The sequence below is a fragment of the Bubalus kerabau genome, chromosome 9, assembly GCF_029407905.1.
Source record: "Bubalus kerabau isolate K-KA32 ecotype Philippines breed swamp buffalo chromosome 9, PCC_UOA_SB_1v2, whole genome shotgun sequence".
Classification (NCBI taxonomy): domain Eukaryota; kingdom Metazoa; phylum Chordata; class Mammalia; order Artiodactyla; family Bovidae; genus Bubalus; species Bubalus kerabau.
Window position 1 is genome coordinate 82,499,847 of NC_073632.1, and position 15,073 is coordinate 82,514,919.

Here is a 15,073-nt window from a genome sequence, read left to right on the forward strand (position 1 = left end):
TGTGACATCGGTTTCATGGGTTTTTACTGGTTGTCTATGAGGATAAAATAGACCCTATCTAACATCACCATATGGATTAAATAAAATGATGCTTATAACAGCATTAGCACAGTGCCTAGCACTTCGTAAATCTCAGTAACTATCTGCATTAATTGAATACACTAAATATCTACTGTGATCAGGCAGTGTTTTATGTGCTGAAAGGAGAGCTATTAACAAAAACGTCAGAAATCTCTGCTCAAATAAAGCTTGCTTAGGGAAAATATATGTAAAATATAGAGAATGGAAAAAGGGGAAATATATAGAATGTTCTGGAGAAGGAAATGGCAACCCATTCCAGTATTCTTGCCTGAAGAATTCCATAGACAGAGGAGCCTGGCAACTACAATCCACGGGGTTGCACAGAGTTGGACCTGACAAAGACGACTTAGCATGCATGCACATAGAATGTTTTTGTCTTAATAGCTAAGTTGTGTCAGACTCTTTTGCGACCCCATAGACTGGAGCCTACCAGGCTCCTCTGTCCATGGGATTTCCCAGGCAAGAACACTGGAGTGGGTTGCCATTTCCTTTTCCAGGGGATCTTCCCAATCCAGGGATTGAGCCCACATCTCCTGCATTGGCAGGAGGTTCTTTACCACTGAATGTTAGACTGAGATAAATGTTAAGGAGATAACAAAGCAACAAAACGGACTGTGAAATGGCAGGGATGGAAGGTTGGGCTTTTTTTTTTTTTTTTTTTTTTTTGGGAGCAAATAATTTTTATTTTTTTTACAAACACACCAAAGAATCATGCAATGCTGCCAGCATTGGATGCAATCCTGGGCCACAAGTCTGCACATTCCTTTGCGACTGGTCCTGTGATGGCAGAACCTTTCATCTCGCCTTTATTGTTTACTATGACCCCTGCATTATCTTCAAAGTAAAGAAACACACCATCTTTTCTCTGGTATGACTTTCATTGTCGAATTACCACCGCTGGATGTACCTTCTTTCGGAGCTCTGGTTTGCCTTTCTTGACTGTGGCCATCACCATGTCACCCACACCAGCAGCAGGAAGTCTATTCAATCGTCCCTTGATCCCCTTCACAGAGATGATATATAGATTTTTGGCTCCTGTGTTGTCAGCACAGTTAATCACGGCTCCGACTGGAAGACCCAAGGAAATCCGGAATTTCGCACCAGAGGACCCACCACGTCCTCGCTTCGACATCTTGAAGGCCGGAAAGCGGCATTTTGGATAGGTGCCAAGGGAATTCTAACTTGATGGTAGCTTTTATGTGTAAAAACTTGATGGAAATAAGGGAGCTGTCTGTGCAGACATTCCAAGAGGTGAAAAGCAAGTGCAAAGGCCCTGCGGTCGCAAGTACCTAAGATGTTCAAGAAACGACATGAAGATCTGAGCCACTGGAGCAGAGTGAGATCATTTAAGCGATGGAGCCAGAGGCTGGGGTCCTGGTGAGGACTTTGGGTTTTGCTGTGAGTGAGATGCCACTAATGGCTTTCCAGCAGAGGTCTATAAAAATACGCTCACTCTGCTGTTGCTAAATAAAAACAAAAGCATAGTAATGATAACAATGGTGATGATAATAATCACACTTAAAATCAGCATTCTTTTCCTTGCTATTAAATTAACAATTTAAAAGCTCACATTAAAAAGAAAAACCTACTGGAATAATACTTTAGAGACAACATAGTAGTACTTCAACAGATTTAAAGGCCTTGCATCCCAAATGCCTCCTAAATGTTACAGAATTTGAACATTTAAGAGAAATAAAACTGTATGAAAGTGCATTAGAAGCTGCATAAACCTAGCAGTGGGGTCATGGGCAGGACCAGGAGATGATATTTTGTGTTTTTCCTTTGCTTTAAGGTATTTTTTTTTAAATTGATAATATGAACCCCTAACTAGCTCATATTCATTATGATATTTCCCCCATTTGCTAATCATTTATGAGGTTTCAAATATTTTTTATGTAGAAAAATACAGCCTTTGGTCCCAAAAGGTTTTCTTCTGACACTAGAAAAGAGGCACGCAGACCGCCTTAGGCACTTTGTTAACGGTCACAGACAGGGGAGCTTTGCTGTCGTTTGTTTTTGGAAATGACAGCCCTATCGAAATGATATTTTGAAGAAAAAAAATTATCTAAGAACCCAAGCCAAAATGAAGTTAGAAGCAAGACTTCTAGCAATTACTTATTGCTTAAAAAAAGTCCTTTAATAGTGAGGTTTTACTCCTTTATGAAAACTTTGCACTTATTATGAAACTTGAAAACCATAATAACTAAAATAATATAAATAACTTTTATTTATAAAAGTTACATGGGCACATTATAGAAAGTATATAAATAGAGACAATGAAGTAAAATTCTGCTCATAGAATACAGAGTATATGACATTTCTACATATTTCACACAAATTTTGACAAAAATTTTCATAAGGAGTTTTTAATAACAACATAGTCATCCTCACCTACCCTCTTCCACCCCAGTTCAGTTCAGTTGCTCAGTCGTGTCCAACTCTTTGCGACCCCATGAATCGCAGCACGCCAGGCCTCCCTGTCCATCACCAACTCCCGGAGTTCACCCAGACTCACGTCCATCGAGTCAGTGATGCCATGCAGCCATCTCATCCTCTGTCGTCCCCTTCTCCTCCTGCCCCCAATCCCTCCCAGCATCAGAGTCTTTTCCAATGAGTCAACTCTTCGCATGAGGTGGCCAAAGTACTGGAGTTTCAGCTTCAGCATCATTCCTTCCAAAGAAATCCCAGGGCTGATCTCCTTCAGAATGGACTGGTTGGATCTCCTTGCAGTCCAAGGGACTCTCAAGAGTCTTCTCCAACACCACAGTTCAAAAGCATCACTTCTTCGGCGCTCAGCCTTCTTCACAGTCCAACTCTCACATCCATACATGACCACAGGAAAAACCATAGCCTTGACTAGACGGACCTTTGTTGGCAAAATAATGTCTCTGCTTTTGAAATATGCTATCTAGGTTGGACATAACTTTCCTTCCAAGGAGTAAGCGTTTTTTAATTTCATGGCTGCAGTCACCATCTGCAGTGATTTTGGAGCCCTAAAAAACAAAGTCTGACACTGTTTCCACTGTTTCCCCATCTATTTCCCATGAAGTGATGGGGCCAGATGCCATGATCTTCGTTTTCTGAATGTTGAGCTTTAAGCCCACTTTTTCACTCTCCACTTTCACCTTCATCAAGAGGCTTTTGAGTTCCTCTTCACTTTCTGCCATAAGGGTGGTGTCATCTGCATATCTGAGGTTATTGATATTTCTCCTGGCAATCTTGATTCCAGCCTGTGTTTCTTCCAGTCCAGCGTTCCTCATGATGTACTCTGCATAGAAGTTAAATAAGCAGGGTGACAATATACAGCCTTGACGTACTCCTTTTCCTATTTGGAACCAGTCTGTTGTTCCATGTCCATTTCTAACTGTTGCTTCCTGACCTGCATACAGATTTCTCAAGAGGCAGGTCAGGTGGTCTGGTATTCCCATCTCTTTCAGAATTTTCCACAGTTTATTGTGATCCACACAGTCAAAGGCTTTGGCATAGTCAATAAAGCAGAAATAGATGTTTTACTGGAACTCTCTTGCTTTTTCCATGATCCAGCGGATGTTGGCAATTTGATCTCTGGTTCCTCTGCCTTTTCTAAAACCAGCTTGAACATCAGGAAGTTCAAGGTTCACGTATTGCTGAAGCCTGGCTTGGAGAATTTTGAGCATTACTTTACTAGCGTGTGAGATGAGTGCAATTGTGCAGTAGTTTGAGCATTCTTTGGCATTGCCTTTCTTTGGGATTGGAATGAAAACTGACCTTTTCCAGTCCTGTGGCCACTGCTGAATTTTCCAAATTTGCTGGCATACTGAGTGCAGCACTTTCACAGCATCATCTTTCAGGATTTGAAATAGCTCCCCTGGAATTCCATCACCTCCACTAGCTTTATTCGTAATGATGCTTTCCAAGGCCCACTTGACTTCACATTCCAGGATGTCTGGCTCTAGGTGAGTGATCACACCATCGTGATTATCTGGGTCGTTAAGATCTGTCTTCCACCCCAAACAACCCTGAGAGTCCCAAGTCAACACCTGGTGTTGCTGCAGTCATGAGGCAACACCCAATTATGCAAAGGAACACTTGCCTTTTAGATGCATAAAGAAAGGGCCTAGTTTACCTCTGATTTCTATGATATCACTCCATATGAAAATTACACTCTTCACATGTAATAAACTGTATTCTGTCTGGTAACACCAGCACCTCAGAAACCAGGCTGTATATAGTGCTATAAAGATATATCAATAAACAGTATAAATAAGGCCAATGCTTATGAGTTCAATAATTCTCCCTGGCCACCTTTGTCACTTCAGCACTGATCTCAACCACTATTTATTTAGAATTCGATTTGAGAAAGTAAAGAACAAATACAACACATTTCTAAAATATAATGTGCATAGTGACTATCATATGCTAGACGATTTTGGTTGGTTTCTGGACCTGGCACTAAAAAACACTGTAGAGTGAAAAAGGTATTCAGTTTCCATCCTTCTGGTCACATTAATAAGAAGGTCACTTTGTTACCGGAATGTTAATAAACACCCTGTGGCAGATTAAAGACGGCTGTGAATATGGGTAGGGCGGAGCAGAGCCTGGTCAGTTTTGTTCATTGCTATATTCCCAAAGCCTAGGACTATACCTGGCAGAAAGGAGGGCATTCAACAAATATTTATTAAATGAAAGAACAAATGAGCCAGCAATCTTGGCTAACGTTTGGAGCCTACACACTCTAAACGTTAATGGAATTAACATTCACTGTGAGGGCAAACTCATACCAAACTTGTATTTGACAATAGATTTTTTAAAAAGTATTAGGAAATACTAGTGATTACAATTCTAAGGTTTAATAATTAAAAACTGATTAAAAATGACCTTTAAAGGTAGGATTTCAGAAAAAAAATACAATTGAATAATTGCAAGTAAATAGCAAATTTTCTGAAATTTTTTTTTCTCCATCTCATTTCTCTCCTCATATCACTTTTTTTCTGGAACAAAATGAAGGTAGAGAAAATAGTTTGACATCATGAATATTTCACACTGTTTCCCAATAGATCTAACAGTTAGAATTGTTACTTAATTCTTAGAAGGAAAAGTTTTTAAGAGAAATAGGATTTCAGAGGAGACACACTTGCACCTACATTCTGCATCCAACCTTCTACCTGTGGTAACTGAAAAGTAAAGGGACCGCCCAAACCAGGGGACTTTTGAGAGTCAAAGGGCATGCTGAGAATAGCCTGTGGTTACATGTGAAAACATGTACAATCCTGAAAAAACTGGAACTAAAGCGTGACCCTCAAAGATCAAGAAAAACAAACTCACTGTGACAAGGCTCTTTAATAAGAACTCACTATACCTTGACTCCTATCCGAACAACTACTGTCAGGATATTCGCATTTGGTTAGGGCAATACTCAAAATACCCCCCAAAGAGCATGTCCTTTAAGTTCCTGAAGGAAGAAAATAAAATAAAAATGCTTTAGACAGACGTTCCCATGACTCATATCTCATAAAATCAAAAGGTTTTACTCAAACCTATAACTCCAACATGGAACCTCTGATATCATCTTCAGAGATACTCAGGAAAATAACACGGTGGTTTTAAAAATAAGAGTCTTTGATATATCTGTGCTTATGTGTATATACAAGAAAGCAGACACAGTATACTTAAAAGACACAATCTGAAATGAAACGTCTCCTCACTGAACTTGACTCTAGCAATATAAATCAAATAGTTCTATGAAGAGACAGTCAATTGGGGTAGAAAAGATTTTTCTTTTGGCCTCTATATTTCCATGCACTCTGCATCTCTCTCTTCTCTCAATGGAAATAGTATGTTAGAATGATCTATTCATATACTGATTTTTTTCTACTATACTTGTCAGCTAGAGAGTAGGATTGTCTTTCAATATATATTCCTAGTACCTACACAGTGCTATTACCAGATGAATAAACAAATTATCAGGATATAAAAGTATAAATTGCACAGTAAAGAATGAAAGGAATTAGAAATGATGGTTGATGGAGAGAATAAGGGAAAATCAGTATAAACCATTAGCTATGTTCAATTCTCACGATAAAACAAAGGGGATTTTCATGCTAAACAGCTTCTGCTTCTACAAGGATGTCCACTGGAGTACAGGGTAAGAAGGTCCACTAGAATAACCCTGTGAGGACAGTGGCCCTGTTGCTTTGCTCACACAGTATCTCTCAGGGTCCCCCAACACTGGGCGATTACTCAAGAAACATTACATGTTGGCTGGGCTTTGGGTGGATACATAGACGGATAAATGAATGAAAATGTAAACTGACTAAATGGGGAAAATCTCAGCCTGTGAATTAAAACTCCACTGAAACTATATATCATTTGCTACTAATGGCAGCAAATGTAGTACTTGTAATTGTACCTGTTATACATCATCTGAATGGCAAGGCAGACTTATCTGCTCTGTTCAAGACCTCCTCCACACAGGAAAAAAGGCCCCACAAAACTAGGCGGGACAGGGAATGTTTTCTATGGGGCTAGATACAGTTATTTCCACCTTTAGTCCCACTGACGCACTGTTCTTGAGTGACTCTGGCCTTGGATGCAGCATGAAGCAGGCTTCCAAGAACCTCCAGAGGTGTTCGGTTTGCCTTTCCCTTCCTTTGGCTATCTCCGGTCATCATACTGTAAGTCAGTCTCTCCTGAAGACCACATCATGGTTGCTGGATACCCGGAAGCTACTGAATTGTTTACTCCAGTGTTTGTAGTTTGTTTACAGAGTGTTTGCTTCTTTGCATCACTGAATGCAACGGACCATGAATCACAGGCTGTTAAATGAAATTACTGTGTAGGTGTACAATCATTGCAGGCAACGGAGAACAAAAACGTAATTCTATACAGTATTGCTGTGTGTAATGATTCCCTTAAGTGGGTTTTCAAAAAGTCACAAAAGAGATATGCACTAATGCTGGGCATACAGGTACAAAAAAAGTGTGTCATTTCCATCATTTCAGGCAGAATGGAAAAATTATTACTTCTCGCAGACTGCTTGACAGTTACCAGCGCACTCACAGGTACCATCTTGCCTGTCAAGATGATTCTGAGAGGTGAGTAGGGCTTAGCTTTGAATCTCCATTTTAAAGAAAGAAAATCAAGGCGTGAGAGGTTTTCTGACTTATAGAAATCTGTCTAAATGTGTGTTTTGATGGCAGGACTGAAACCGAGCTCTCCTAAATTCTAGCAGGCCTAAGACCTTTGGGATTACCCTCCTTTTTCCACAGCAAAGGCAATGCACAGTACCTGGTTTACTTCCTGAGTGGTTGCTATTTTGTCCTGAAATAGAAGTGGCAGGCCGGTGGGACGCAGCGGTTTTCTTATCTTGTACTTTGTTGCCATCAGGTGCTACACAGAGGAGATAAAAGAGAAAAGACATATTTAGTTTCTCAAAATTTATTCAGAAACATTGATATATTCAAAATTTGCTGTCAACCTTTGTATCAAGTACTAGGTTAGACTCAGGAAGTACAAAGCTTAAGCAGCTGATAACTCCTACCCTCAATGAGCATAATGTTCAGTGGGAAGAACACACCCAAGAACCAATAGCCTCAGCTCAACTAACCAATCCTACAGCAGTGGTGTCTTCAGGGTCCACGAAGTCATTCACCCTGGCTGTTCCAGTTTATACATAGAGCAACCATGAAGAAATAAGACTGGGATCTAGAGTATCTGATCTTTGTTCTTACAAAGGTCATGCATTTGGAACCAAAAAATTCCAAGAACATAACCAAGCAGGTCGCCAAAAGGGAATAAGGGATATAATTTACTGGATTTTGGAAAAGCCTCTAACAAATGTTCAGTAACAAAGATCATTCAAGAGACTAAGGGAAATGTATTCTAGGAAGTGACCAAAGGGCAGAAATATCAGGCAACTCCCTGGTTATATAAAGTATAAAGGCCTCCAGGTACATTGTTCTTTACACATTTTGCTTTAATAATATATTTTTCAAAAGATATTTAAAGTATTTTGCTGCTTCTCATTAAGTGGTGTCAAAAACCAAACTCTTGATTTTCCCTGCCTCCTCCCCTCTGCCTGAAAATCTGTTTCACCCACAGTCTTCCCCATCCATTCAAGCAATTCCATTCTTCCCGTAGATTAGGCCTGGAGCCTTGGAATCAGCTTTGACTTCTCTCCTCCAATCTCTCCCCAAGTTTGATTCAGTAGTAAGTTCTTTTCCTTAAAAAATCATCACCTCTATCACTACCTTTCTGATCCTCTCTTCCCTGTGTGACTGGAATGTCCTCCTAACCGGTCTACCAGATCCTACCACTGATTTTCAGTCTCTGCTCACCTCAGCAGCCAGAGTGATCCCATTAACAATAAGTCATGTCACTCCTCTAACAGCCACCATCCCACTCAGAAAAATTCAAGGGCTGTCCATGGCCTACAGGGTACTATATGGTTTGGCCTTTACCTTGTACCACTAACCTCTTAATTACTCTGCTCAGATCTTACATACTGACTCTGTCCATCGCAGAGCCTTTGCAAGTACCTGAACTGTTCTTCTCCCACATGTTAACACGAGTCTGTCCTTCACTTCCACTGGGTCTCTGGTCAAATGTGATATTAGAGTCCTCTTGATCTATCTAAAATAGCACCTGCGTTACTCATCTCTCCTCCGTACTCTGCCTTGTTTGTAGCCCTTATCCCCTGACGCATTGCACATTTATTATCTCCTCCACTAGGCTGAGGGAAATGGAGAATAACTAGAAAATGAGATTCAGTAGTTCAGGGTTTTTGAACCTGAAAGAGTGTGAGTTATACTTCAGGAAGACTAAATTTAAAAATGGCACCCCAGATGTACTTTAAAAAGTTATTAAATTTGCTAAACCTTTACCTTTAAGCTCTGAACAAAGAATATACCAAATTTTTATGGATGCCTCTCAATTACATATGATATTAGCTGGCATAGGAAACCACAGACTGAACAGCAGAAAGCATCCTATGCCGTATTTTTAACACCGTTTAACTGCCCTGTTTCAAACAATTTGTTGGCTTTAAATAACACGTTCAAACATAAACACTGGTTGCTATAACACTCTCATCCCCCTCGCCAAAAACAAGCTGCCAGTTACCACTATGTGGCAGGTAAAGGCCACACTAGTTCATACTGGCCTACAGCCTCACAATTTTAGAGGCCGCCCCTAAAGACCAAAAATGTATTTAATTGGAACTCTGGTGCTCAATAGGGATAGAACAACTTTCTCCCATCTTTTGCAAGGTATTCTCAAAACTGCGCATAAAGAAGATAAACAGAAAGGAGTGCACACAGATTGGGAATACTGTGATTATTTTCTTTTTATTATGCAGCCACCTCTAGCACAAAGCAAATAAAGCCTTAGCTAGTAAGCTGTGTAAGCGATCTTCTGTTTTTCATTTTTACTTAACTTAAAGATAATTAGGACTATCTATTTAGACTGTATTTCATATGCATTCATTTCTTTCTTACCTTAGCATATTTGACATAATTTAGTCTGTCTCTGTTGATTATCTGCAATGCCCCCAGGTCTGGACAACAGATATCAATCACAGCTAAATATTATGTTGCAGTAGACCATTGAGGAGATTCAAAAGAAGACATATTCAGTGCAAGAGACTTTTCCAAGTAATTCCTGGGTAATCCCTCTCCCCCTTTTTCTTGGTTGTAATTTGCTTTGTCTTGAAATTCAAATGTAAAATATAAATTTCAATTAAACTTGGAAGTCTGGTTACCTGAATTCCAATTTGCCTATCAATATATCTGATTTTTATTAGACCCAGTTGAGTTGGATCTATCTGCCCACTTTCTTATCATCTGGATCTCAGGAATTCATTTCTATCACAAAATCCTTCTGAGTCCTATTCATAACAAAACAAATTTAAAATTGATCTTAAAATGTGTTATGTTCATATAAAACTGATAGGCTAAATTTAGTAAAAAATAAAGGTAAATTTGAACGTCAGTCTGTTTTAGCCAAGATTATGTGCGTGGGCTCAGTTGCTCAGTTGTGTTTGACTCGTGATCCCATGGACTGTAGCCCACCAGGCTCCTCTGTCCATGGAATTCTCCAGGTCAGAATACTGGAGTGGGTAGCCATTCCCTTCTCCAGGAGATCTTCCTGGCTCAGGGACTGAACTGGTGTCCTTGTGTTTCCTGCATTCAGGCAGATTCTTTATCATCTGAGCCACCAGAGAAGCCTCTGTGAGCCCTGCTACTTACTAGCTGAGTGACTGTCAGAGTTTCTTGACTTCTCTGAGTAGGTAATATGAGGGTGAAATGGCCTAACTCAGAGGGTCACTGGGAGGATTAATTGAAAAGATCTATGTTAAGAATCTATTATAGAACACGGCCCACAGGAGGTGTTTAGCAAACATTCAGCTCTCCTTCTCTCAACATTTATGCTCTTCCTCAAGGTCCTGGGCCTCCCACACTCCCAGGTGTAGAGTTGTGTGTTGAGGTTGTAGTGGAGGTGGTACGCACTTTGGAGTCAGCTGACCAGGCTCTGCCAGTTATGAGCCGTGAACCCACAGCATGTCACTCAACCTCTCAGTCATAATTTCCCCATCTGCAATGCAGGAAAACACTTTCGGGGTTGTGAAAATTAAATGAGACTGCCGGGCCCACTGAAAGGCTCAATAAAAGGTGGCAGGTATTTTTGGCTCTCCCCCTAGTCCTATACCAATGTGGGAAGGCAGGTTTCTAGTTGGTTCCTCTGGGCTTTGCTTGCTTAATGCTAACAGGGAAAGCAAACTTGTGTCAAGTCGGTGACAGCTGTCCTAGGGAGCAGAGCCCGGCTCTGCTGCTGGCTTCAGAGGTTTGCAGCTCAGCTACAATCACACCTCCTGGGGCTACAGGAAGGTAGGACTTAGAGTACAGCCTCTAGTTTCCTGACTTAATCATTAGTCTTTCTGGGGCTTAGAGAGATGACAGTTTTCTGAGATGTAATACCTTTCAAGTTGCCAAAAGTAAGGATAAGTCTTCAAAAAAGAAAAACAACTCACTTATAATAGCAGGAAAATAGTAGCTTCTGAGAGGGCTGGTTGGTTGTAGTTGTTTTTTTTTCCCAAACAAATGGCAGGGAATTTCACTGTTTGAGAACAGAATGAAAATAGCAATTTATCCATTTTAAGATTTCCAACATTTAAAAATCTGGAAATCCTAGGTAACTAGCAGGTAGGATCACATACATCCTTTTAAAAATTACCATCAAAATCCCAGTTTTAAAATGACCCAGATGACATTTCCAGCATTATTTATTTGGATCTTTCATTTTTCAGAAGAGAAAACTGAGCCATATACTATGACGCTCAATAAGACTCTGCTAGCCTCATAAAATTTTTATTGATCTTCCTGCTAGCTTGAAAGCTTTATTCCATTAGCAGCACATGTAAAAGTGTTAAAGAGAAGAGGAAGGATGGAGAGAAGCACCCCTGTGGTCTGGGACTCTGTCTCTAAATCACTCTGCAATAGAAGAAGTAGGCAGCAGACCTTCAGAGCTTTCATTTAGTAAAAAATTCTGCAGCTTCAGGAAGTGCCACAAATGTGTGTCTACAATCGACCTCCTCTATGATTCACTACTAATCCACTCCTTGCAATGACTTTCCATGAAGGTCATGGGGTTCTCACTGCTTTGTGTCTATGTTTGGCTGTAGGGGCTGAAGTGCCTTCTCTCATGTGATGAAGATAATTGGTCCAACAAATGCTTTAGTTTAGTCAAAATGTTTACTCTTATAAGACATCTACAACTACAACTTTAGGGACCATGCTGAGCTTAAACTCAATGAATCACAGGTGGTCTTAACCCCCACAAAAATGTCTTTCTGTCAGTGTTTTAAATCAAGCATGGCATATGGACTGGGAAACAGCAAAACTTTAACCCTGCTCAGAATGGGTTGGACTTTGTGGAATCAAGTCCCAAGGCTACACACATATCTTTGGGGAGTAAACCAGAAGACAGAACTGGAGGCTGAACTGCACACAATTGTGTTTTTTTTGTAGTAAAAAATGGCTGAACACTGCAACTTCATGTGTCTCATAGCATCAATCTACCTGGGCAGAAAGAAAGTTAACATTCCAGGCTTGCCAGTGCGTCCTTGGAAAGGTCTGATTTTTCTTTATGTCTTTTTGCTATGATAAATCTTAGGCACAAGTATGACTATATGTTAAGTTCTGAGTCCTTCTCAGTGAATCACAGAACCTGAATCACAAATATCTTACATAAAAATCTGACTACAGAATATAACTATGGCAAACGAAGAACATTACTGGTTTAAAATCACAATATCTAAAGATTAAAGAGAACTCTCGGGACAGTCTCAGGTAATTCAGAGTGTTTCACCTAAAATGTTCTACTGTATGAAATCCTTTTGCTTATTTACTTGACAGTTAAAATTTATTCTAAAAGAGCTTCCAGGAATATTGTAACATTTAAGGCATTGCTATTAAATGTTTTATCCAATATTATTTATAAAACTTGCATTAGAATAAGAAAGTCATAATGCAATTTCATAACTTCTAATGACTTTTCTGATTATTCCACATGGAGAGCTTTTCAGTTTAAATTCCTCCTAATTGTTTGTGAAGTTGTGTAGGAATGATCAAAGCTCATGGGAGTCAGCAGTAGACAAACCTAGGTTTAATTTTCTACTTTATTTCAGTTTTCTCCACATTTATTCAGTTGATACCCTACTCCGGGGGACACGTTGTGCTCAGTATTGGGAAAATCTTAAGTGAACAATACATCTTTTCTACAACTTTTTCCTTTTCTAGACCTCTAATTCCAGGGAGCTTTTGATTTCCCCCAGTAATTTCTCTCCCTGCAGAAATATTCTCCCTCTTTAGGGCCTAAAGCACAATCTTGACCTCAGTTGTTTTCCAGTCTGGATTTATAAATATGCTTTGCATTTATAAACAGTCTTCCACCCCTAGGGAATATATGCTCATGTATTTCTGCTATCTCTTGAAACTATGTCAAAGTTGAACTAACCGTCCTCACAAAATGAGCCAACCCGGTCTCCTTGTTACTGTCAAAGGAATCACTGTATTCCCAGGCTCAGAAATGTTACATGTTTTCAGTAAAAATTTACAGACACTCCTATGGGCTGGCCACTGTGCCATGCGCTAAGAATACAAAGACTGTAGGACCTAGCATCATGACATCATACATGAGGAGGTGATCAAGACCATCCCCAAGAAAAAGAAATGCAAAAAGGAAATATGGTTGTCTGAGGAGGTCTTCCAAATAGCTGAGAAAATAAGAGAAGTGAAAAACAAAGGAGAAAAGGAAAGATAGAAGCATCTGAATGCAGAGTTCCAAAGAATAGCAAGGAGAGATAAGAAAGCCTTTCTCAGCAATCAATGCAAAGAAATAGAGGAAAACAACAGAATGGGAAAGACTAGAGATCTCTTCAAGATAATTAGAGATACCAAGGGAACATTTCATGCAAAGATGGGCTCAATAAAGGACAGAAATGATATGGACCTAACAAAAGCAGAAGATATTAAGAAGAGGTGGCAAGAATACACAGAACTATTCAAAAAAAATCTTAATGATTCAGATAACCACAAGAGTGTGGTCCCTTACCTACAGCCACACATCCTGGAGTGTGAAGTCAAGTGGGCCTTAGGAAGCATCACTACGAACAAACCTAGTAGAGGTGATGGAATTCCAGCTGAGCTATTTCAAATCCTAAAAGATGATGCTGTCAAGTGCTGCACTCAATATGCCAGCAAATTTGGAAAACTCGGCAGTGGCCACAAGACTGGAAAAGGTCAGTTTTCATTCCAATCCCAAAGAAAGGCAATGCCAAAGAATGCTCAAACTACCGCACCACTGCACTCATCTAACACGCTAGCAAAGTAATGCTCAAAATTCTCCAAGCCAGGCTTCAACAATAAGTAACCAAGAACTTCCAGATATTCAAGCTGGATTTAGAAAAGGCAAAGGAACCAGAGATCAAATTGACAACATCCATTGCATCACTGAAAAAGCAAGAGAGTTCCAGAAAAACATCTACTTCTGCTTTATTGACTACACCAAAGGCTTTGACTATGTGGGTCACAATAAACTTTGGAAAATTCTCCAAGAGATGGGAATACCAGATAACCTTACCTGCCTCCTGAGAAATCTGTATGCAGGTCAAGAAGCAACAGTTAGAATCAGACATGGAACAACAGACTGGTTCCAAGTTAGGAAAGGAGTACATCAATATAACATCAAGGCTGTATATTGTCACCCTGCTTATTTAACTTATATGCAGAATACATCATGTGAAATGCCGGGTTGGATGAAGCACCAGCTGGAATCAAGATTGCTGGGAGAAATATCAATAACCTCAGCTACGCAGATGATACCACCCTTATGGCAGAAAGAGAAGAACTAAAGAGCCTCTTGATGAAAGTGAAAAAGGAGAGTGAAAAAGCTGGCTTAAAACTCAATATTCAAAAAACAAAGATCATGGCATCCAGTCCCATCACTTCATGGCAAACAGATGGGGAAACAATGGAAACAGTGACAGATTTTATTTTCTTGGGCTCCAAAATCACTGCAGATGATGACTCCAGCCTTGAAATTAAAAGATGCTTGCTCCTTGGAAGAAAAGATATGACCAACCTAGACAGCATATTAAAAAACAGAGGCATTACTTTGCAAACAAAGGTCCGTCTAGTCAAAGCTATGGTTTTTCCGGTAGTCATATATGGATGTAAGAGTTGGACCATAAAGAAAGCTGAGCACCAAAGAATTGATGCTTTTGAACTGTGGTTTTGAATAAGACTCTTGAGAGCCCCTTGGACTGCAAGCTGAATATTCATTAGAAAGACTGAGGTTGAAGCCAAAGTTCCAATAGTTTGGCCACCTGATACGAAGATCTGACTCATTCGAAAAGACCCTGATGCTGGGAAAGATTGAAGGCTGGAGGAGAAGTGGAAAACAGAGGATGAGATAGTTGGATGGCATTACTGACTGAATGGACATGAGTCTGAGCAAG

The 15,073-nt window shown here is 39.9% G+C and overlaps 1 protein-coding gene and 1 pseudogene across 5 annotated transcripts in view; both read right to left on the reverse strand.

Annotated features, from left to right (window-relative positions):
• Positions 1-15,073, reverse strand: part of MAP7 (microtubule associated protein 7) — a 178,553-nt gene that overhangs the window by 53,037 nt on the left and 110,443 nt on the right. For all 5 annotated transcript variants that reach the window (XM_055535723.1, XM_055535722.1, XM_055535725.1 and 2 more), the window contains exon 2: positions 7,348-7,449. In XM_055535723.1, coding sequence (XP_055391698.1) covers positions 7,348-7,449 — 102 coding nt within the window. The remainder of the gene's footprint in view (positions 1-7,347; positions 7,450-15,073) is intronic.
• Positions 760-1,261, reverse strand: LOC129620051 (60S ribosomal protein L23-like; annotated as a pseudogene).